Below are 25,298 nucleotides of genomic sequence, written 5' to 3'. Positions count from 1 at the left end.
GAATCCCTAAAACATACATCCACCCCCACAAAACACCTATCCATCTCCCAGGGCAAACAGACCAGGAACTAGCTTCCGCCCAAACCAAGCTTTTAGAAGTGAGAAGGCCCCAAACAGAAAAACATTACTCCGTTGGGAGAATATTACACTACTCTCTTCCATAGATTGAAACGGTTGGGAATGTTGACCCTGATTGAATCCAAAGCACCAAACCCCTTCCCAGAAACCTGGACCATTCTGTTAGCTGCGAGTATTGCTCAGGGATGTCGGGGCATGATACTGAAAAATGTTGGAAGTTGAAAAATGCGATACAAGAGCTCATTGACAATCGCCGTATTGAAGTACAGGCTCCAGAGCCCCGAACATCAATCAAAATCCGTTACCAGCACATTATGAGGCCAACATGATCGAACTGATACATAATGGGACAGAGCCTAAAAAACCTTCGCAGGTGGTTATGGTGATTCGTTCTACGGAAGCCAAAAAGAAGACAGTGAGTGCAAGGCCAGTGGTTCAGTTGTGGCTGCAATAAAAGCCAAGCCAGTATTGGTAATGGGAAAGGGACCATTTGTGGCTGTAAAAAAGCTAGAGCCAGTCAAATTAATGGTACCAGGGTCATCATCTGCACCCGTAGTGGTTGTGAAAGGGGCCTACGTAGAACCAGTTGTCATAAAACCAGTAGTCCAGTTACCCATGGTTGATAGCAAAGCCGTACCGTGGAAATATGACAAGGTAGTGGTGACATACAAAGGAAAGGAAATTGAGGAAGAGAGTTGTGAAGCACAAGGACTAACTCGGTCGGGACGTTGTTTTTCTCCCGAAGAGTTGAGAAAGGCTAAGGGTGCTAAAGACAATCCAGTGCCAGTCAAAAAAGCTGTGACGGAAGAAGAGGCAGAAGAGTTTCTGAAAAAGATGAAAGTGCAAGATTATTCCATTGTTGAACAACTGAGAAAAACACCGGCCCAAATCTCGTTGTTGTCGTTATTGATTCATTCTGACGAGCATTGCCGAGCTTTGATGAATATATTGAATGAGGCTCATGTGCCCGACAAAATTTCAGTGAACCATCTGGAGACAATTGCCAACAAAATCTTTGAAGTGAACACGGTAGCATTTTCTGATGATGAATTGCTTGTGGAAGGCACAGAACACAACAAAGCTCTCTATTTGGCGGTTAAATGTGAAGGTTCAATGGTTACTCGGGCACTGATCGATAACGGGTCGAGTGCTAATATTTGCACGTTGTCCACATTGAACAAGTTGAAGATCGATGATGATAGAATCCGCAAAAATAGCATTTGTGTTCGAGGGTTCGACGGAGGGGGAACAAACATAGTAGGGGACATTGTACTCGAATTGACTATTGGTCCAGTCGAGTTCAGTATGGAATTTCAGGTGTTGGATGCTGCAGTATCCTACAATCTTTTGTTGGGTCGACCATGGATCCACGCAGCTAAAGCCGTGCCTTCCATGCTGCACCAAATGGTCAAGTTCGAGTGGGACAAACAAGAAATTGTGTTATATGGGGAAGATCCCACATGCGCCATGAATGATGCCATTGTGCCCTTTATAGAAACTGAAGATGATAAGGGACCATGGGTTTATCAGGTCTTCGACACGGTCCCGGTGAGCAGAGTGCCCGAGGGTGAAAGCATTCCATGTCCTAGGGTGGCAGCTGCGACTGTCATGATAGTATCAGAAATGCTGAGTAACGGGTTCGTACCAGGGAAAGGTCTGGGGGCTGAACTTCAGGGCATTATTCAACCTGTTTCCCTGCCCAAAAATCTGGACACCTTCGGATTAGGGTTCGAACCAACAACGGCAGATGTTAGAAGGGCCCGTAAATTGAAAAAGAAAGTTTGGGTTCTTCCCAAACCAATTCCACGATTGTCCAGGTCCTTCGTCAGGCCGGATAGCAAGAAACAGTCATTAGCAAAGGTGTCAGGTTCATTGATTGGGGCAGGGGGGAATTTGGATAAGGTGTTCGAGAGAGTATTTGCTGAAGTAAACATGGTTGAGGCCGGGGAAGGGTCAAGCGGAGCAGATATACAGTACATCGGACCACATGCTAACATCAACAATTGGGAAGCTACTCCTCTTCCAATTCGGAGGGAGTCGTGGTAGTGGGTTTTGTTTTCCTTTTGTCACCTGGATTATTCCAGGGTTTGTAATCCAGTTGCTATGTTCCGTCCGTTTGGATGAGTTAAAACTTTGTTATGTTTACATTCAATGAAATGCAATTTTCTTCGTCCCTAATTTTCTTTCCATTTTCTTTTCTTTTCTTTTGTACAGTTATTTTTACGCTGATATCAATGGTATGACATGCATAAGGAATCTTCGGCCCAGTTTTAAAAGCCAATCTAGCTCGGAAGTAATAATACACGAAATCGAGTGTGATGATGGGATAGATTGTAACAACGATGAAGCTTATGAGGAAATTAGTAAAGAATTAAGTCATTTTGAATAAAAACCCAAACCTAACCTAAATGACACAGAAGTAGTTAATCTAGGGGACCAAGACAATGTGCGGGAAACTAAAGTAAGTGTTCATCTGGAGCCACAGCTCAAGGAGGAGATAATTAAAGTATTGCATGAGTACAAAGATGTTTTTGCATGTTCATATGATGATATGCCAGGTTTAAGCACCGATTTGGTGGTTCATAAATTACCCACTGATCCGGCACTCCTCCATGTCAAGTAGAAGCTAAGAAAGTTCAAAACAGACATAAGTGTGAAGATCAAAGAAGAGATTACCAATCAGTTTGAGGCAAAGGTCATTCAGGTTACACGGTACCCTACTTGGTTAGCTAATGTAGTGCCTGTGCCGAAGAAAGATGGCAAGACCAGGGTGTGCATCGATTATCGAGATCTTAACAAGGCAAGTCCAAAAGATAATTTCCCACTGCCCAACATCCATATACTGATTGACAATTGTGCCAAACATGATATTGACTCTTTTGTGGATTGTTACGCGGGTTATCATCAGATTCTAATGGACGAGGAAGATGCAGAAAAGACGGTATTCATCACGCCGTGGGGAACATATTGTTATCGGGTCATGCCGTTTGGTTTGAAAAATGCTGGGGCAACTTACATGAGGGCCATGACAACCATATTCCATGATATGATACATAACGAAATCGAGGTGTACGTGGATGATGCGATCGTGAAGTCTAGACAACAATCCGACCATGTCAGAGATTTGAGAAAGTTCTTTCAAAGGCTTCGCAGGTACAATCTTAAGCTCAATCCTGCAAAGTGTGCTTTCGGGGTGCCATCTGGGAAGTTGTTGGGGTTTATAGTCAGCTGGCGGGGTATTGAATTAGACCCGTCGAAGATCAAAGCCATTCAAAAGTTGCCACCTCCAAGAAACAAAACCGAGGTGATGAGTTTGTTGGAAAGATTGAACTATATCAGCAGGTTCATTACTCAGCTCACGGCAACTTGTGAACCAATTTTCAAGTTGTTAAAGAAAGACGCCGCGGTCAAATGGACTGATGAATGTCAGGAGGCTTTTGATAAGATAAAGGGGTATTTGTTGAACCCACCCGTGTTGGTCCCGCCAGAACCAGAGAGGCCTTTGATTCTATATCTGACAGTTTTGGATAGTTCATTCGGTTGTGTACTGGGGCAGCACGATGTTACGGGCAGAAAGGAGCAGGCTATCTACTATCTCAGCAAGAAGTTCACATCTTACGAGGTTAAGTATACCCATCTGGAAAGGACATGTTGCGCCCTAACTTGGGTGGCACAGAAGTTGAAACATTATTTGTCATCTTACACTACTTATCTTATATCTGGCCTGGACCCGTTGAAGTATATTTTTCAGAAACCCATGCCCACAGGGAGGCTTGCAAAGTGGCAGATCTTGCTTACAGAGTTCGACATTATCTACGTGACACGGACTGCAATGAAAGCACAGACATTAGCCGATCATTTGGCTGAGAACCCCGTCGATGAAGATTATGAGCCTTTGAAAACTTGTTTCCCTGATGAAGAGGTGATGCACGTTGATGAATTAGAACAAGCTGAGAAGTCGGGATGGAAATTTTTCTTTGATGGGGCTGCAAATATGAAAGGCGTGGGAATAAGAGCGGTACTTATTTTTGAAACAGGTCAGCATTACCCTGTTACAGCTCGGCTTCGTTTCTATTGTACGAACAACATGGCAGAATATGAGGCATGTATATTGGGATTGAGATTAGCTGTGGATATGGGTGTGCGGGAAGTTTTGGTCATGGGTGACTCGAACCTATTGGTACACCAGATTCAAGGAGAATGGGAAACACAGGATTTGAAGCTTATACCGTATCGGCAGTGTCTGCATGAGCTTTGTCAACGTTTTCAGGCCATAGAATTCAGGCACATTCCAAGGATTCATAATGAGGTTGCTGACGCTTTGGCTACTTTGGCGTCGATGTTGCATCATCCAGATAAGGATTATGTTGATCCATTGCAGATTTAGGTTCGTGATCAGCATGCTTACTGTAATATGATAGAAGAGGAAATTGACGGCGAGCCGTGGTTCCATGATATCAAAGAGTACATTAGGGCGGGAGTGTATCCGATATAGGCCACCGGTGATCAGAAAAGAACAATTCGGTGATTGGCAAGCGGGTTTTTCTTTAGTGGAGGAGTGTTGTACAAAAGAACTTCAGATCTCGGGTTGTTGAGATGCATAGATGCAAGATAGGCCACGACTATCATGACTGAGGTACATTCCGGAGTTTGTGGACCGCATATGAGTGGGTACGTTCTAGCAAAAAAGATTCTCCGAGCAGGTTATTATTGGCTCACGATGGAGCGGGATTGTATCAGTTTTGTGCGTAAGTGTCATCAATGCCAAGTGCATGGAGATTTGATTCATTCTCCACCATCAGAATTACATACGATGTCCGCACCATGGCCTTTTGTTGCGTGGGGCATGGATGTTATTGGGCCAAATGATCCAGCAGCATCGAATGGGCACAGGTTTATTCTGGTAGCTATAGATTATTTTACCAAATGGGTGGAACCTAAGACGTTCAAGTCTGTGACTAAGAAAGCTGTAGTCGACTTCGTGCATGCGAATATCATCTGTCGGTTTGGGATTCTGAAGGTAATCATCAGAGATAATGGGGCAAATCTTAATAGTCATTTGATGAAGGAGACATTTGAGCAGTTTAAGATTACTCATAGGCATTCTACTCCATACCGTCCCAAGGCAAATGGTGCGGTTGAAGCGGCCAATAAGAACATAAAGAAAATACTCTGGAAGATGGTTGAAGGATCTAGACAGTGGCATGAGAAATTACCTTTTGCATTGTTAGGATATCGCACCACTGTTCGTACCTTGGTAGGGGCGACTCCTTATTCATTAGTATATGGCACCGAGGCAGTAATACCCGCAGAGGTGGAAATCCCGTCTCTGTGAATCATTGCGGAGGCTGGGATCGATGATGATGAATGGGTGAAAAGCTGTCTTGAGCAGTTGAGTTTGATTGACGAGAAGAGATTGGCATCAGTGTGTCATGGGCAACTGTACCAACAAAGAATGGCAAGAGCATACAACAAGAAAGTGCGTCCAAGGAAATTCGAAGTCGGACAGTTAGTACTGAGGCAAATTTTGCATCATTGGGCTGAAGCAAAAGGAAAATTTGCCCCAAACTGGCAGGGACCATTTGTGGTAACCAGAGTGTTGTCTAACGGAGCATTGTATTTGACAGATGTGGAAGGAAAATGTATAGAAATGGCCATCAATTCTGATGCGGTCAAGAGATATTATGTATGATTTCTTTAGTTTTAAATGTATCTGTTTGTATTTGGCATATCTTAAAGATTGAAATGATGAAGGCGTTTTGTCCTGCTATCAAAACACTTTTATCCCTTGTTATCCCCTTTGAGCCTTACTTATTTTTCATACCCCTCTTTCGGAATTAACGGCACTATCAGGGAACACAGGTGCCGAAAAAAAAAGAAGAGAAAAACAAAGGAAAAGAAAAAGAAAGAAAAACAAAAGGAAAATAAAGAAGAGAAAAACAAAGGAAAAGAAAAATAAAGAAAAGAAAAAGAAAAAGGAGGAAGAAGAAAAGAAAAAGAAAGAAAAGCAAAAGAAAAGAAAGAAGAGAAAAACAAAGGAAAAGGAAAAGAAAGAAAAGGAAAAGGAAAAGAAAGAGAAAGAAAAGGAAAGAAAGAAAAACACAACAACAAAAGTTAATTACGATACAGTGAACTACGTTTGACTTGATCCCGAAAGGGTACGTAGGCAGCCTTACTCCGAGGTTCAGTCATACCAAAATAGAAATCCAAAAATCCCCAAGCAAGAAACTGGGGCAGAAGTTGTGATTGTTGTGAAAGTTGGATTCCGAAAGTTGTAATTTGAACCCATTTGAATGGTTTTGAGCCTTTCATACCTTTCTTTTTAACCCAATCCAAAAGCCTACATTACGGTCCAAAGGAAGATCTTCTGATCAATTTTTGATAAAATGCCAAGTCGAGCAGGTAGCGGTAATTCGTGGCAATGGCAACACTCTGGTTCAAGCAAGAAGAACAAAACAAATGGCAAACTGAGAAAGGTCTGTTGATAGAAACCGTTTCGCGATACCGCAGGGAAACAAGGTTAAGGTCTGGATAAAACAAACAAGTGATGGAAGTTTTGGGCAATGAGGTACGACAATTGAGAGTTGTTTGTTTGGACAGATTGGGCTGATTAATCCAAAATACATGTCATGACCATTGGTACTAGCTGTCTCGCCCAGATAAGTTTCTTTTCCTTCTATTTTCAAACAGTCATTTGGTTTTGGATTCTTCTTGTCCTTAACTCAAAAATCATCGCATTTCATTTTCTTCTGAGGGTTTTATCTAGCTGAGATGTTTCAGTACTAGTTTTGGTCAACACAAGCAGAAAGGACTTCAAAGCTCACTACCAGCTTCCAGAAGTGTAAAGCTCAACGTGGTCAGAGCATGTCAAAAACAACTTGATGTCAAGTGGAATACAGGGAATTAACGGAAGTTTCATCGGTGAAATGATTGGGGAATGTCGTGGGAAAGGCAAAAGCTTAAACAAAAGGTCAGAAAAGTGAAATAATAGCGCGTGTGTAAAACATTTAGGTCGGGAAATTTAAAAGTTGGTCAGAAAGTCAAGCGGTTCAGGGTCAGTGCGTGGAAGGCAGTCAACACAAAGCAAGGCAGTGGAAGGATTTTTCAGCAAGAAGGCCATCAACTAACCACCGTTTTAAACTGACGAAATTTTCTTTGATTGAAACAGGGACAGAAAGTTAGCCATTGAGGAGGAATTCTCCAAGAAGGAAAAACAAGCAGTAATCAGGTTTGATCGCAAAGTGCAGTTGATTAAATACAAGATAATCCTGAATAGCATAGGGGAATATAATTTGGTTGCAAAGTTTGCATGATTAGAATAAGTGCAAGTTGTCAGGACCTTCCTGGATAATAGGACGTAATTCATATACCCGGGTAAGATACCTTGGTACAGTGAGAAGTAACACCTTAGGTTCATAATTGTTTGGAGCAGTCAGGAGCCCGCCTGGATAACAGAGGAATACGTTCAATTTCAAATTCAGAAATCAGGAGTCCGCCTGGAGAATAGAGACATACCATTCAAATTTTAAGCAATCAGGGGCCCGCCTGAAGAACAGAGGTGATACAATTCAAGTTTTTAGCTTCCCATCAATCTCTTTGTTTATTTTGAAATCAGGAGTCCGCCTGGAGAATAGAGACATACAATTTAATTTTAGCAATCAGGAGTCCGCCTGGAGAATAGAGACATACGGTTTAATTTTAGCAATCAGGAGCCCACCTGAAGAACAGAGGTCACACAACTCAGATTTTAGTTTTCAGTCAATTTCTTGGTATGTTCGAAGTCAGGAGCCCGCCTGGAAAATGGAGGTGTTAAATATTTTAAGTAGTCGAAGTCAGGAGCCTGCCTGGATAATAGAGGAGTAGTTTCAATTTTAAGTTCAACAGTCAGGAGCCCGCCTGGAAAATGGAGGTGTTAAATATTTTAAGCAGTCGAAGTCAGGAGCCTGCCTGGATAATAGAGGAGTAGTTTCAATTTAAGTTCAGCAATCAGGAGCCCGCCTGGATAATAAAGGAGTAGTTTTAATTTTAAGTTCAGCAGTCAGGAGCCCGCCTGGATAATAGAGGAATACATTCGAGTTCGAGTTTATTCAAGTTCAGCAGTTTGGAGAGAGGGAATAACATCTCAATTCACCAGGGGAATAGCAACATGGAATTTTATCGAGAAAGCACAAGACAACAAAGCAACGACAACAAGGCAATAAGGAAGTACAAGAGCAAGTTTGAAGAACCTAGATAGGACTTTTGTAATTCATAGTTCATAGCTTAGTCTAACTTCTTTTACACGGTGTAATAAGGGAAGTCAGCAAGCAGCAACAACAGCAATCACAGTGAAATCACAGCTCCCGGTAGTCCCAGCTACCAGACATTCCCGAACTACACTGACCTGATTCTTGTTTAGCCTAGGATATGTAGGCAACCTCTGAAGTAGGATGCGGTCAAACTTTTCAAAAATGCTTCACAACGGAATATTTGAACGGGCAAAAATCGCTCGTATTTGCTCACTTATCTTTGCCCGAAAACCTTTCATGTTTCCGAGCAAAGAGGGGCAACTGTGAGCACGTGATTTTTGCCTTATATATGAATAATTCCCACAAATTCCAACAAAATAATTTTTCTTTTTTTTTACAAATTTTTGTGCATTTCGGTGTCATTTTTTGATAATTGTCGCATTTTATTTATGCATGTTAATTTATATAAAATACAAAAATATGCATTTTGCATTTAGGTTTTTAGTATCAATTAAGGGTTAATTTGTTTAGAAGAAAACATGAAAATCACAAAAATTAGTTCACTTTTGCATTTTAATGATTTTTATTATGAATTTGTCATGAAATAGTTTTTAAACAAATTTAGGCATTAATTAGTTTTAGTTTTGAAATATATTAGGACTTTATTTTAATTGTTGCAATTCTATAAAATCAGAAAAATAATTACAAAATTACAAAGTGGAAAACAAATATATAAAATGAAATAAAAAAGGAAATTGAAATGAGAAGCAAAGGGCTGGCCAATTTTGGGCCAAATCAGTAGAAATTCTCAGGCCCAAACACGTTTATATCTATGCCAACCAGTCCAACTCAAATCCCCCAACCCGATCTGGTCCCTAGTAAGTCCAAACGACGTCGTTTCCCCAGCCTTCAATCACGACCGTTGGATCTCATCAATCCAACGGTCCGGATCTAACTAGGATGTTTGTATATAATTGTCCAAAAACTCCCCCCTACCCCATTTGCATCGTTTCCCTCACCCTCACAAACCCTAATCCACGCTGCCCCAAAATCCCTCGCCGATGGTGAACGTCAACTACACCAACAGTCACCCAATTAACACCATCAACTCCCCTCTTCTACCTCTTTCCAGTCCTGTATTTGTTTTTCCTCGAATCCGGCCAGAACTCGTCGAATATCGATTTGAACTTTTCCGGTCAGATCGCAGGTTTATCCAAACCAGCCCAAAATCACACCACACAATCCCCGGACTTCCCTCAACCCAAATCCATGATTATTTTCCTTCAAATCTTTGTGAAGCGGCTCGAATTTTAGATCTAAGAATTTCTGGCCAAAACCCTAAACCAAAATCTTTATGATTTCGAACCGTAATATCCTTAACCATGTGATCTCTTGTAAGAACACATGGTTAGAGATGTTGCGTGTCAAAAATCTGAAAGGATTCGGACGTCAGTGACTGGCCGGAGTTCCTCGTGCTTCTATGAGTTTTTCCTGTTTCTTTTTACTTGCATGGTTGAAGTTTTAATTACAGTCTTGGTTTCATTAAGTGTTCTGTCAATTTTACGATTTATTTTTATGTATTAGTATAGTTCTGTCAATTGCTATTAGTTCTGATTTTGATATTTGAATGGTCGATTGTGAGCTTATTGGTTAAGAATTAGTTTAATTTCATTTAATGTTGATTATGTAGCTTAAACTTTGCTTTGATCGATCCTGGTTTCTGGATTTTCTTAGTTTGATTGGGTTGGTGTAATTGAACAATGGGGGTTGGTTAATTTGATTAGTTAATTTCTGAGTTCTAATTAATCAGTCTTAGTTAATTTTGGATTAATTTAGGGAATTGGTTATAGCTGTTGAGGATGAGGGTAGAATCAGTAACTTTAAGAAGCCTTCAGGGTTAGTTTGGGCATGGAAAAGGATAATTCTGATAGGAATAGTAATGGCAAAGTAATGAAAGGGCAGTATAGGTATTGCATGGGTAGAAGAATACCCTAGGGCCTTCTAGAATAGGATTTTAGTGCACATTTCAGCACAATAGGGGTGCTTACTTGAGTAACAAGTTAAAAATAAGAGGACTAAACTGAAAATAGGAGAGGGACTAAAAAAGAAAACCCAAAAACTGATTAACCCTCTTGTATCACCTATAAAAGGGCATCAAGTGCCTTGGGGAAGGGGACTTGAATTCTCAGCCCAAAAATCCCCACCAAAAGCTCTCTTCCCTGCTTTCAATTCCAGCTAGTATTTCAATTCCAGTATTCAAAAAATAAAAACATCAAAAAATGAAGAAATCAAAAACAATTTTACAGTTTCATTACTAGTTTTGGATTTCAGTTGGGTTTTAGGTCCAGCAGGATTGCAGAGGTATTTAGGTTCAGATGTGAGGGCTAGGAGTGCATTTCAAGTGTGTGTTGAATTGACCTGTTGAGTCTGCTTGCATTTCTGGTTTCAAAAGCAGTTCCTGGCCTGTTCTGTGATGTATATTGTTGAGTTTGTTGCTGTTGCTGTTCAAAGTAGCTGACTCATTTCCTTCTCATATTTTCCTTTATCTAGGTACACAATTGTACCCCTGATGAATGTGAGCTCAAACGAGCAGAAATGAATCATGTGAAGAATAAATGTACATGCAGAATTGAGTTCTGATTTAGCTAATTTTCAGATCTACGTATTCAGTGTTTAATTCATGGATATTGTTTAAGTTTTGTTTGCCTTTGTGATAAATGGACTATATAAACTGTTACATTTCGAACTCATGTGATTACTATGAAATGAACACCAGTGTTAGTTGATTACTTAATAGGTTGATAGTAATGTTGGCGTGAATTAATTCGGGAATAATTAGTCTGCTCTATGTTATTGAGATCGTATTTATAGCTTGGTGTTCACCTTGATGATGTCTAAGAACACAATGGAATATCAGTGGATAAATTAGTCCGTATATATAAAACTGGAATTCAATTGACTAGTTTTCTTCTCATTCAAGTAGATGTGTATTATTTCCCCTTTGCTAATTATTGAATACTTGAAATAGTTTAGAGGCAATTTCAGGGGGTGTCTGGGTAAGCTGGAATCAAAGCCTCGCTGGGCTCAACGATAAGCCATCTCAGGCTGTCACGCGAGCAGCCTTCATGAGTTTGGCTTCTTAAGGGATTCGATCCCAGGTGCTGATGTCTGCCACCTGGGCTTCCCTTTCGCTTGCCTGACCAAATTCTGGGCCGTTTCTGAGGCCCATCAGCGGTCCAGGCCATTGTTGAGGTTGGACTACTGAATTTTATTCAGTTTACATATAATTAAATTCCCTTTCTTTTTTAGGGATATTTGATCATTAGAAAAACAATAGTCACTCTCAAATGGCCCTTTAAAAATATTAGAGACGAACTTCGCCCAACAAAATCACGTATGCGGGGCCGTCAGTAATTGGATATTAAAATGATTAGAATTCGGGATGGCCATTTAGCGAACTCCGCGGTCTTTTCCCAAAATAATATTACGTTGGAATATTTAGGCGCAGTTTTAATTAAAATACCTCCTTAAACTCGGGTGCGCATTGATGCGACCCAAATCCAAATCTCGACGAAATCAAAATGTGTTGACAACCACGGGTGCATTGATTGCGACGTGGTTCGAAACGTGTTTTTACGACGTTGCAATTCTTTTAAAAACTAAATAATGATAAAAAGCGATTTACAAATAAAAGGCACATAAGCTAGCATGTGTTAAAAATCAGATAAAATCAAATACAATAGTTAAGCGACCATGCTAGAACCACGGAACCCGGGAATGCCTAACACCTTCTCCCAGGTTAACAGAATTCCTTACTCGGATTTCTGGTTCGCGGATTGTTAACAAAGTCATAAATTTCCTCGGTTCGGGATTCAACCGGTGACTTGGGGCACCATTAATCTCCCAAGTGGCGACTTTGAATAATTAATAATTAAATCCCGTTCCGATTGTCCTTTAAATGGAAAAACTCCTTTACGCCCTTTGCGGGGTGTAGGTAGAAAAGGGAGGTGTGACATGGTCGCCCTTCTCTCTTGATTTCACCACCAAGTTATCAACATAGCATTCAACATTCTTATGGAGAAGATCGTCAAAAATATTCTACATAGCCATTTGGTAAGTAGCACCAGTGTTCTTCAAGCCAAAAGGCATTACCTTGTAGCAATAAATACCCTCTGGGGTACGGAATACAGTAAGCTCTTCATCTTTTGGCGCCATGCGTATTTGGTTATAGCCCGACGAACCATCCATGAAAGACATTGCCTCGTAACCAGTAGTAGCATCGATCATCAGCTCTGGAATAGGAAGTGGAAATTCATCTTTCGGACATGCATTGTTGAGATATCTAAAGTCAACGCACACTCGAATCTGGCCATTCTTCTTCCTTACAGGGACTATACTTGAAACCCATGTTGGGTATTTAACTTCGCGAATAAAGCCAGCATTGATGAGTTTGTTAACTTCGATTTTAATCAAGGGAACCAAGTTTGGCCTAAAATGCCTTTGATCTTGTTTAACAGGACAAGCACCATTTTTGACTGCAAGGTGATGGACTGCTACTTTCGGGTCCAAGCTAGGCATCTCTTTGAAACTCCAAGCAAATACATCCCTGAACTCTTTGAGTAATTCAATATAAGTGCTCTATTCGTCAGCTTCAAGTAAAGCACTTAGGTAGGTGGGTCTTGGTTCTTCATCGGTGCCAAGGTTAACTTCTCTTAAGGCATCAACTGTCGTCTTCACTCCTTCTTCAAGTTCAGGTGGAGCATCTTTCGCATCTTCATCTTCTTGAGGGTCCCCATCATTGAAGGATATGTGATAACACGATGGAACATCCTCTAATTCCACATTAGCTTCCATCGAAAATGGAATGTCATTCTTGATTTGTCCAGTAACATGATACGAAGAACCTACACTTTCTTTGTCTTTATCACGTTCCTTAGCATAGACCACAGTATATGATTTTACCTTCAGTACTTCTTTACATGAAACCACAAGTTTTGTTTGTTGCCTCATTCTAGAAGGAACCAGACTTTAGAAATCCTTAGAGATCTCCCAGATTTTGGGGGAAGCAGGTGTTCTTATGCTTTGAAAATTTCCCCGGAACTTGTTCCCCTTCTTTAGTGGACCCAATCTTTCAAACACGGAGGTCCTCACAAGTGATTTTCCAAGTCAATCAAAGATAGAAGGCTTTTTAGAAGCGGCTGATTCATCTTCTACAGTGATATAACTGCTGCTCGCCCTTCTTATTGAGATGCGCACTGGTGACAGTTACTTGTATCCCAAACCTTCACGTGGTTGCCTCGTTGCAGCTTCCGATGGGAGCTTCCCTAACTTTTACGGCTCATTGGGATCGTATCCATCTTTTCCAAATAGCTTGTAAGCGTTAGGGTCAAAACCTTCATCTGTTCGCTTTGTAGGGAGTGCCACATTCTGCAAACGATTTTGGGCTACAAACCCTGCAAGTGGCATTGAGGACGACTTTACTACCTCAATTCGTTTGATCGGAAGAGTTAACTCTTTTAGCATGTTGGCTTGGCGATTAGATGATTCACTTTCATATTTCTTCATTTTAGGGATATATTGGAGTGCCGGGCTTACTTTCTTGCCATAAGACGTAACATTCCCTCTATAAGACTTATTCGTGTTGGGTTGTACCTCCTTACTAGCAGCTTTGGCTTCACCAGTAGTCACCTCTTCTATTTTAGTTGAGGGCTATTTATTCTTGATTTTCATGCCATCATCAGCTTTCAGCTCCTTCACAATACGGTTCTTCAAGTGGAACTTTGTATCGACAAAGTGTGACTCAGCCTCGGTGAATGACTCATCATCAACAACTACCGTCTTCTCGACTTCACCCTTGTAGTATTTTAAACATTGATGGTAGGTAGATGGAACTACTTTATTCTCATGTATCCAAGGCCTCCCAAGCAAAACATTGTATGAAGTCTTCGCGTCGATCACATGCAGCCATGCACTTGATTGCATATCTTCAATAGTGATTCCTAGCCTGATCACGCCTATGGCTATTTGCCCCCTTGGTTGAATCCTTGGATCATCACACAACTTTCTGAGAGTTCGTTCATGGGAATACCAAGTTCTTTCACAGTGTGGATTGGCAAAATGTTCACTGAGGATCCTCCATCAACCAAAATTCGATTTACCCTTTCATCGCGCATATAGCCAACTAGGTACAATGGGTGGTTATGAGGAGTGTCACCTAGCAAAAGATTGTCATTTGTGAACGTGACCTTTTCTCCACAAACATTAACTTCTTGAGGAGTAGACTCGATGGGCTTTTCCGAAGATGGTGCCAACAGTAGGTCATCACTCTTTTCTTCCCCTTTGTCAGCATGGCAACAAGAGGCATCAATGCCTTCATGGGAAATCTTCGTGCGGAACCAACTTGGTAAAAACTCCTCCAAGGTCACTGAATTTTGTGGCTTTTGAGAATGGGGCATCTCCACTTTTGCTTTCTTCAAATGCCTAACTGGATTCTTTTTCGTTGGTCTTTTTATCATCATCTTCCTTGTTGGTTGTTCTATTGATTCTTTTTGTGGGCTCCTTTTGTGATGCCTACGACGAGTCACCAATGTCCAACCTTCATCATCATCAGGTTGATTGACTTCAGCTTTGTCGCTCTGTAGTAATTCTTCATCTTTACTTTCTTTAAAACCACATAAATTGTCCAGACTGAATGAGCCAAAGGTGATAGAGACTTGGTTTGCGCTTGCTTTCTCATCTTCAAGCACGATCTTCTTTTTGCGAGCCAAATCCATGACTTTATCCTTGAAGACAAAGCACTTCTCCAGAGGGTGGCTTACAAGTCGGTGATATTTGCAGTAGTTTGGGTCATTTGTTTTCCCAGCTTCATTTGGTCGCTTCATCTCCGGAAGCTCAATGAGATTTAACTCGAGGAGTTCTTCGAAAATGGCTGGCACATCAGAATCCAGGAATGGGTACTCTTTTTCCTGCATTTCTTTTAGAGTCAACTTTCCACTTGGCTTGTCTTGAAAATAAGTGGATTTCATACTCTTCTTCTTGCTCATCTTCGCCGTAAACTTCATAGGTGACGTATTGACATTCATAGCTTCTTTGCTTTCAGACTTGGGTACGAACTTGCCCCACTTCCTGACTTCTTGCTTGTCATTCACTTTGCGAGGTTCATAGATGGGTAGCCTTTCATTTCCAACAGAGGCCATGCTCAATTCCATGTCATGGGCACGAGTTGCAAGTTCTTCAAATGTGCTAGGCTTGGTACCTTGCAAGATGTAGCGCAATCCCCAATGCATGCCTTGGATGCACATCTCTATGCCTGAAACTTCACTAGCCTCTTGATTTTGCATGCATTTGGTCAAGCCAGTGATTGTTTTCGTCAAGTTTGCCAATTGCTCCTCCATAGATGAAGTGTTTGTCACCATGGCTTGCATGGTTGTCATGGATGAGTAGCATGGATTTTCACACAGATTGATCCTTGATTGGCTCACGCTATGTGGTGTAAGTGGGGAGGATCCATCGCTTGAAGCATCATCATCTTCCTTCACAGCAGAGTGCTTGGAGCCGGAGAGGTCAAGCAGAGCAAGAGTTTTCTTGATCTTTTCAGCAACATCGCTTCCTCTTTTAGATGCGTTGGTGGAAGATCTTGCTCCTTTTGAGGATGAAGATCCGAAAACAGGGGTTAATGCGGACGGCTCTTGGGGTGCTTGTTGTCCTAAAGAGCTTGCTTTGCTCCTCGTAACTGGTCCAAAGCTTCCAAAGGTAACATCGAGGATGTTTTCCACATCAGCATAGAACCTGAAGTTAGCAATCTTGGTGGAAGTTGAACCGGAGTTGATTTTCTTTGAAGCCATTTCAATGTTCTTGAACTTTGGTGATTGAAAGGTTGAGATGAAAGGTAGAGATTGCCCCACTGGGCGTGCCAGAATTTGTAGACAATAAATTTGGTTCGAGAAAATAAAATCAAGACCACAAAATATCGCAACGATCGTAGTATTTTATTTCGAATATTTGAGTGTTACAATCTTTATGAATCCTCTGATTCTTCCTTTCAATGGTAAATAAATTCAAGGGCCTTTGAGCTTGATCTTGAATATGTATTTGTTGTCTCGAACGATGATCTTGTTCTTGAGCTTGAGCTTGATTGCTTGAACTTGACCTTGATTTGTTCTTCGTTCTTGAACTTGCACTTGATTTCTTGAACTTGAACTTGAAGCCTGAAACTTGTGGAGGAATTTGCAGCGTTTGATCCACGATCTCTTTCTTGCTTCTTGTTATAACTTCTGGTGTCTTTTCTAAGTTATGAAGGCCTCTATTTATAGTTGTGGAAGGGAGGAGTTGTAATAAGAACAAACTCTTTCTGACCAATCAAATTGAAGTGTGACATGACCGTATTTGATTGGCCAGAACATGTTACTTGCACACGTGGCACGATTTCATTGGCCTTTTAGTGTGACTGGGCATGCCTTGTCATTTTGACACATGGCACGACCCTATTGGCTCTTTCGTTTGAGTTGGTGTCACACCTCCTTTTTCCGCACCCGAGGGGGTGCAAGGGAGTTTTTCCAATTAAAGGACATTCGAAACGGGATTTGTTTATTTATTTCAGAGTCGCCACTTGGAAGATTTCTGTCTCAAGTCACCAATTTTAATCCCGAATCGAGGAAAAGAATGACTCCATATTACAGTCTGCGTACCAGAAATCCGGATAAGGAATTCTGTTAACTCGGGAGAAGGTGTTAGGCATTCCCGAGTTCTGTGGTTCTAGCACGGTCGCTCAACTGTTATATTCGGCTTGATTATCTGATTTTATACAAATATGAACTTATGTGCAAATTTTAACTTTTACCGCTTTTATTATATATATTTTTTAAAGTAATGTGAACATTGTTTAAAACATGTCTTTGGATTGCGTCACATAAAATGCACCCGCGATCCGGAACATATTTTTATTCAATGTTTTAGGGTTTGGATTTGGGTCGCATGAAATGCACACCCGAGTTTAAGAAGGTAAGATTATTAAAATACGCGCCTAAAGCGATTAGCGTATTATTATTTCTGGGTAAGGCCGTGGAACTTTGCTAAACGGCCGATCCCGAGTTCTAAGTAATTAAAGCATACATTTTTTTTTGTGAGGGCCCCGCAATCTGTGCATTTTATTTGGCGAGTCTTGTCTCATTTTATTTAAAAGGATAAACCTACAGTGACTACATTTCTTCTATTGGGTTTGTCTCTAAAAATAAAAAAACTTTCTTAATTATTTACATGCTAAAAAAACGTAGCTTATTAATTATTAGTTTACGGTTGATACAAATGGAGAATCGCAACGGAGTTTGTGCAAAGAAATGTTGCTTTTGTTCTATATTCTATTATTCAAGGAAGATTTGAAACACGAGATTAGCGTACAATGATATCGAAGCAGATTATTCTATGTGAAGAGATTAGACATATTCGGCCTTGTTCATCATACGGACGAGGTTCAGTTAATTACTCCTTACATGTTTGATACTTGAAAAAAAAAACAAGGCATTTGAAACGAACCTATCTAACTTAATGTGATATTACTACATGTTTGACTACACGATTTTTCCTTTTTGCTTTAACCCAAATTGCCTAGTGCATTCGAATTGTGCATTACCAACTGATGATTTAAGGTGAAGCTAATGTGATTAATGCATTTTCGATTCAACAGACCCTATGTGAAACCACTGTTGGCCGATAATCGTTACTATCCAACTAGCTTCTTCCTGATTTATATACAACCATAGATTACCAGACTAAATTCCTTATGAAATGAATGTTGTTTTATTACATAGTTTAAAAGCCAGTCTCTACATGTTGAACACACAAATATTCTAAACTACCAGCAGCAGAATAAAGGTAACTGTATTGATGTTTAGACTACAAAACTCTTTATGCCCTTATTCAGCTCCAAACTCATCATTACATCAGTGAATTTAGAATGTGTACCTGGATATTAGGACAATAAGAAGAGGAAGATAAAGAGTATCAGCAGCAGGCAACTAACAACAACAACAACTTAGCCACAACACAGCAACAACAATGCAGCCCACAGATGATCGGGCATCAAACAGTCAAATCCCAGAAACAGAGTAGAAAAACAACAGCAGGAAGCCCAGAATATTGAATGTAACAGCACCAACAGTTTAACAATCACACACAGTTCGGCAAATAGCCAACAACAATTGGCCAAGACAGCTTGGCCAGCTTAAATTCTTATGCTGTTTTCAGACAGTCTTTGTTACAATGTTCTGAGATTTCTTTTTGTTTCTTTCTTTTAGCTTTTTAAGAAAACCTTCTCTCCAGTCTCCAAAAAATCCCTCCCTCTTCTAATGGAAGGTCTGCCTCTTTTATAGCCTAAACTCAGCATTTTACAGTCTGTTTGACAACTCAGAATTCCCCCCTCCCTGCTGTTTTTCCCACTCAGCTAATTAAACTAAACAAAAACTCCCACGAGATTCCCTGACAGCTCCTCTCTATTTGGTTGTTAAAGTGGCCTAATCTCTTATTCATTTAGTAAAGCATGGGCAGCAGGAATATAATCTGACAGCACATGCTGTCCAATTATTTAAATTCCTTAATCAGCTGACCAAGCACATGCTGCCCAAAATCTGAACCAAGTAAACATGCCATCCATTTAAGACCAAAGTCTGAACTGCCATTATAACTTACCCCTAAATGTTTTTGATTCAAATTGAACAAAAATCAATAGGCAACACACTTCAGTTCCTAATGGAATTCAAATACGATCACAACAGAAACAAACAGCATGAATCAAATTGTTACCATTTAATGGCTGAAACTAATTGACGACATACATCGACTCGACTATATTAATCGTGATACATGACAAGCAATCAACCCAACAAAACAACACAAAACAAAGTGTAACAACTCTCTTGGCAATTTGCAACGATACAGGAAAACAGACGGACATTATTGGTTTGACGAATACTAACTGAATTGAAATAAACACACTACCACATGAACTTAACATAACAGAATAAACTAAACAAAAGGTCTTGTATAGATGGGGAGACAAACTGCTAACAGAAATCCCCGAACTAGACAAACAACTAAACATGCTAACAAATTAATCTGAATAACAAAATGGACGATAAAAGAGACAAATGAACAAACCTGAAAAACTTTAAACATAGCTGAACCCAGGCCCGGGCTTGATTTGTTCGTTTAAAGTCGAACAAATCCAAACCGAGGTGTTCTCGACCAAGAACACTTCGATTAGGGTTTACTAGACTACAAACTTGTCTAAAATTCAAACAGACTTCATGAGATCTTTATGTTCTAGGATTTGACTTTTCCAGATTTGTTTTTTTGGGATTTGTGGGTGGATTCGGACCAAACCAGGCATGGTTTGGTCACGAGGGATGTTAGAGGAGTATCTAGTATGAATCTGGGGTAGATCGGTGTAGATCGAGTTTTGTCTCGAATCTTCCAATGAAGATTCGAGAAGGTGGAGGAAGATTCGAGCCAAGCTGTTGATGGATTTGGATTCAGGGGGTTGGGGTGCATCAGGGGTGTTAAGGGGGTGGTCACCGGCATCCTTGCCGCCGGCTTTAATGGTGAGGGGAGATGGGGCGGCTATGGTTCCTAATGGGAGGTCTGGGTTCGTGCTTGGGGACGACGGAAGGGGGTGTTCGTATAGGGGGGCTGGGTAAAGGGTTAGGTTTATATACGTAACGAGTAATTAGATCCTGGCCGTTGGATGCATCGAGATTGATGGCCAGGATCTTTTACTTAATACGGAACGACACCGTTTGGCCTTGGTTGGGGGGTCGGTTCGAACTGATTACCGGGTCGGGTTTGGAAATGGGTTACTGAAAGGGAATCCTGGGCCGTTGGATTGGCCTGGACGGATGGCTCAGATTAGACGCCTTATACGGCGTCGTTTTCGGGATGTGCCTGGGCAGGCCTGGTTTGGACCGGATGGTGGACGTGGTTTGGGCCTATTGTTTTAACTTTTGGCCCAATCCGAGTATCCTCATTTTCTTTTGATTTTTCTATTTTAATTTAAACACAAAATTCCTAAATAAGACAAAGTAAAATTATATACCCACAGATTAACATTTAATAAAAATCAACCAATGACAAGAAACACTTATGCATATATTTTTTGATTTTCTTTTCTTTTGGAGTAATTCCCGTGAAGCAAAAATCACGTGCTTACAGTTGGCGTGCCACGTCATTTGACACGTGGCACCAAACTGGGCCTCTAGAAAGATGACATCTTGGGCTTGATGAAGTGAGCTCATCACTCTAGCCCAATAGATTAAGACTTATTTATTTAATCCATATATATTGGACTTATATAATTAATTCAATCATATTAGCCCATAATATTTATTTGGACCAATATATCTTGAATTTAAAATATAGACCAAATTAATTTTATGGATTTAAATCCAATAAATTTTTTATGCCTACACTAAATATTTAAGATTTTAAGTCTATTACAATTTTCTACTTTGACTTTCCTAGAATTTACCTTTTCAATAAAAAAAATAAGAATTCTATTTCCTTCTAAAAAGAAGTCACTTTAGACTTAAAGATTGCCGAGGCAATAGGTGAAAGTTAAAAGAGAATAGTGATCGAAAATTTTAATGATTAAGAAATGTTAGTTGAGTAGGAAAGAAGTTTATATATGGTAAAATTTTAATTGAGAACTTCTTACATAATCAAATAAGGAAAGATTTAATAAGTAAAAGTTTAATTATTTTAAGGTCCTAATATTAGGAATTTAATTTAAATGACAACTTTGTCCAATATAAAATTTATTTTTAAAGGGTAAAAAAGATGAACGACATTTCGCTAAGGGGTTTCGTGCTTTTAATATAATATTAATCTCTATGTACGTGTCTCGCACGTAATACTTAGGACTTGGAAAAGATTAAAAGCAAAAGTATAATAAAAGATAAGATAGTAGACATTAGAAGTGTATAACTATTAAAGCACCTAATAGTTAATGTGAAATATATATATGAATACTTGTTATCAAAATAGTGTTGATTCGAGCAACTTAGTTATAAAATTAAAAATGCTACTTTTTGGAGCTAATTCATATATTACCATGTATATTCTATTGTCATTAATACTTTTTTAGTTACTTATGGACAACAAAATGGACAAGGAAGACTTACGTGCGCAAGTGAAAAAATCATTACGAAATTTGTACATAACAGTACTACTTCTTCCTTATTATTATAACTTTGGAATTCATTAAATAATTATATAGCTTTTAAAATATATTTGACTTATCTAATTTTAATAAATAATTGTTAAACATATTTGTAAGTCTTGATTCATCTCGATATGAAATATATGGCCGTATGGCGTTTTGGATATATAAGAAGAATCCTATTGTAATTGTAATGGTTTTATTTTATAGAATTTTTGCTTGATAGCTTCCGACGCTCACGGAAGACACTTCAAAAGTTGGTTTTAAATTTCTTTAAACAAACGCAGCTTAGTGCAAAGGAGTAATTGTTAACAGGTGATTTTCTAACTTAAGTACGTTCGAGAACATAATTGTACTTGTAGGTCACATATGAGGTGTTTTGATATGATTTGAAAGGATATATGTTACTATTGGAATTCAACTACTGTTAATTTGTTTCATGTGTAGCATAAGATTCGTTTTTAATAGAAGGATTCAGTTTCTATCCAATATTACAATTATATTCTACATTGACTTGTTTCATGGAAGTAATATTAAACTTAAAAGGACAAAATAGTCCATCAAAATTTCAGGAATATTTTTGTCACTCAACATTTAGCTTCAAAACATTCGTGCTTTTATAATAAGAATTCACTGTTTAACATTAATTAACAATAAAATTGACCATATTAACCTTAATTTGCTCATCAGAAATATAACAAACTACTCATAGGCTCTTTACTCCATGAGCAACTTTAAAAAGAAGAAGTTAATTCCTTCTTAATATATAAAAAATCAAATATTTTGGACCACACAAAAAATGGTCAAAAAATTAATTAAAGTGGATGGGAGGGAGTAACAAAATCTGAGTTATGAATGCATATAAACCGTTACCTAGCGTTAATACTAGTGCTTTAATGAATTTCTTGGACTACAACGTAACCTACTCATGAGAATTCAACTTTAATCCGATCTGGAAAAAGGAGATCGTTCTAAAGTCCTTGCAGTAAGTAAATTAAGCAGTAAAATCGATCTACTGTCAATTATATAAACAAAGAGAACTCAAAACAACACGTCTAATTCACGAGCGTCGATCAACAGGGGCCATTACATCTTTAGAATTGCGCGTGTAATATCGAATACCGTAAAAGCCAGTTGCATGTTGAACTCCATATATCAGATATAACCATCATTATCGTCTCATTAAAAACTTACTAAGAATATCTATTAAATTTATGTTGCCCTCATGGAAACCCTAGTCTCCGTTTTGTCGTCGAAAGCTAAGGTTGTTAACTCTCCACACACTCTTTCTATATCTTGTAGGAAATTTGGCATGCATGCATGACTTGGACGTCTCTCCTATTTACACCACATAAGTCTCTATCCCAAGTACCCAAGAAAAAACAAGTTTTTTTGTATGTTTCATTCAATAATGCAGTTCTCTAAAAACGAATCAAAATAGAAAATTAAATCAGGAAAAAATAAAGCCGCAGAATAAAGGATGATGGAATATTCACCGGAAAAATTAGTGAAAAAATCTTTTTAACATATATGGAGCATTTAATGCAGTAGAACTTAAACCTCACACAAGTGTTTCCTACAACCACGAATTCTTTCTCTCAACTGCGGACAAAATTACCTCCATGGTGGTCACCCTCAAATCACTCGTTCACTTTATAAATTCTTGCATTCATCTCTTTACACTATAACCTTAAACTTCCAAAAGCAAAGAGACAACAACATCAAACAAATATGGATGTTTGGTCTTGGATATCTGAACTTCCTAACTCAGAGAACTGGAGTACTGTGAATGATTCGTCTCTCATTTATACTCTTGCTACTCCCATAGCCAACTCTAACCAGTCCATTCAATTCAAAGCTGAGAGAAAATTTGAGCTTAACACTGAGCCTAATTCTTCATTGGTTTTCTCTGTATGCTTGGTAGGATTTCATGAATCCTCCGATGAAGATGTGAGTATCTGGGTTTCTGACACGTGTCATCTTTCCTCGGACAAGCCATTCTTGCCGCTGGTTTTACAGCTGCTTCAAGAAATCATCTCGCGTTCACCCACGGCGCATGATAGCTGCTGTCCACGTTCACAGCTCCAGAAGCTCCAACCCGACCCGGTTTCTTGGATCCTCGATTCCCACTCACCAGAATCTTTCTCCAGCTTCTTCAATCTCATCTTCCTCACGCGACTTTTCTGGATGTTTGCATTCGACGCGCCACCGGAGGTGGGGTCTCTATACTTCCACTCCTTGCTAGCTCCAAACCTAGAAACCTTCTCGTGCAAGCACGCGCCAGTTCTGAGAACCTTCTTCATTTCAGTCGGGACGGACGTGGAGCTCTGTTTCATGCGCACGTTCGGGTACATGTTAGCAAAATGGCTGATTTTAAGGGAAGTTGGCGGCGTAGGATTAAAGTCGTTATCGCCGTTAGCATCTCATTACCTCGGGTTCTCCTACGCCACGGAGGCTCACGGGTTATGGATTTTAAAAGGATACGCGCCAGTGAAGGCAATGAAGCCCACGCGCATGAATGGTGACAAAATTCAATTCCCTGTAATTGAAGCGAAAGAGATTGCACTAAAATATACCCTGGCCCATCAGCAACTTGAGGCTGTGATCCAATTTGAATATACGGTTGGATTCTATGATGGGTTTATCCAAGTTAGGGCCCGTTTGGATAATATACGTCTTGGAGTGACAAGATTGGGCTTTAATAAAAATGAGGAAGAGGAGGGTTCTTATTTGCAAGAGAAGCACTTTCCATCTAGGATTCGAGTTTGGGTTGGGCCAGAAGTGGGTGCAAATTATGTGGGCGGGTTAAGTTTGGGCCGGTCCACTAACAACGTTGAGCGTGAATTCGAAATGCAAAGAGTCCTAAAGGGTAATTTCGGTAATCCAAAACAACCAGAAGTGAAGGCGAGGGCAAAGATGGCAACAAGATCAAAGATGAAAAATTGGAGGTGGGACCAAGAAGCTGAAGGAAATGCAGCTGTATATGAAGCAATCTTGTACGACCACGTGTCTGGCTGTGAAATTGCCACGTGGAAGCCGAGTACTGGCGATGATAGGAACAATCAATTGATGAACAATTTTCGAGGAAGATATTTTGGAGGAAATAGAGCATTTACTAAGAAGGGTGGTTTGGTATTTGCAGGGGAGGAATGTGGTGAAGAAATAGTATGGAGGTTGAGCAAAGAAATGGAAGGAAGTGTGTTGAAGTGGAGAGTAGGGGGTCAAGTATGGTTAAGTTATTGGCCAAATAATGTAAAAAGCTCATACTATGAGACAAGGCTTGTGGAATGGTGTGATGAGGTCGATTTGCCTTTGATTCCTGGGAAAATATTTTAGGAATATAATTAGTGACTATAAATACCTGTTTTATGTAACAATATATTGTGTAATCTTGTGTGTATATATATGTTTATGGGAAATAAAGCTAATTATATTTGATGAAGTTGATACGTGCGCCGCTTTAAAATTAGTTCATGCTACTAACCAAAGGAGATTTTGTATATATGTATGCATTACATTTGTATATTTGTAGTATTGATTATCAAGACAAATATCACATTGACATCTTTTGATTCTAGATAATTTCATTTTCTTATTTTTTCCTATTGAGTGGTTGCAAAGCAGATACCAATAGTGAATACTCTTAGTATATTGAGAGAACACTTGCCACAAAAGCTGACGAGTTTCTGAACACATATCACCAAAACATGTACAAAAAATCTCTATAATTTTTTTGAACTTATGTTTGGGGGGACAAATCAAGGTTGGGACAAGGAATACGACAA

The 25,298-nt window shown here is 39.6% G+C and overlaps 1 protein-coding gene across 1 annotated transcript; it reads left to right on the top strand.

Annotated features, from left to right (window-relative positions):
• Nucleotides 1–22,971: 22,971 nt before the first annotated feature.
• On the top strand, nt 22,972–24,955 carry LOC107791352 (uncharacterized). The gene has a single exon (XM_016613397.2). It carries the CDS (start codon nt 23,245–23,247, stop codon nt 24,847–24,849), a length of 1,605 nt encoding a protein of 534 aa, XP_016468883.1. The 5' UTR covers nt 22,972–23,244; the 3' UTR covers nt 24,850–24,955.
• Nucleotides 24,956–25,298: the final 343 nt, after the last annotated feature.

This window comes from Nicotiana tabacum, chromosome 7 (assembly GCF_000715075.1).
Source record: "Nicotiana tabacum cultivar K326 chromosome 7, ASM71507v2, whole genome shotgun sequence".
In the NCBI taxonomy this organism is placed as follows: Eukaryota; Viridiplantae; Streptophyta; class Magnoliopsida; order Solanales; family Solanaceae; genus Nicotiana; species Nicotiana tabacum.
This window is presented reverse-complemented; position numbering and strand designations above follow the sequence as displayed.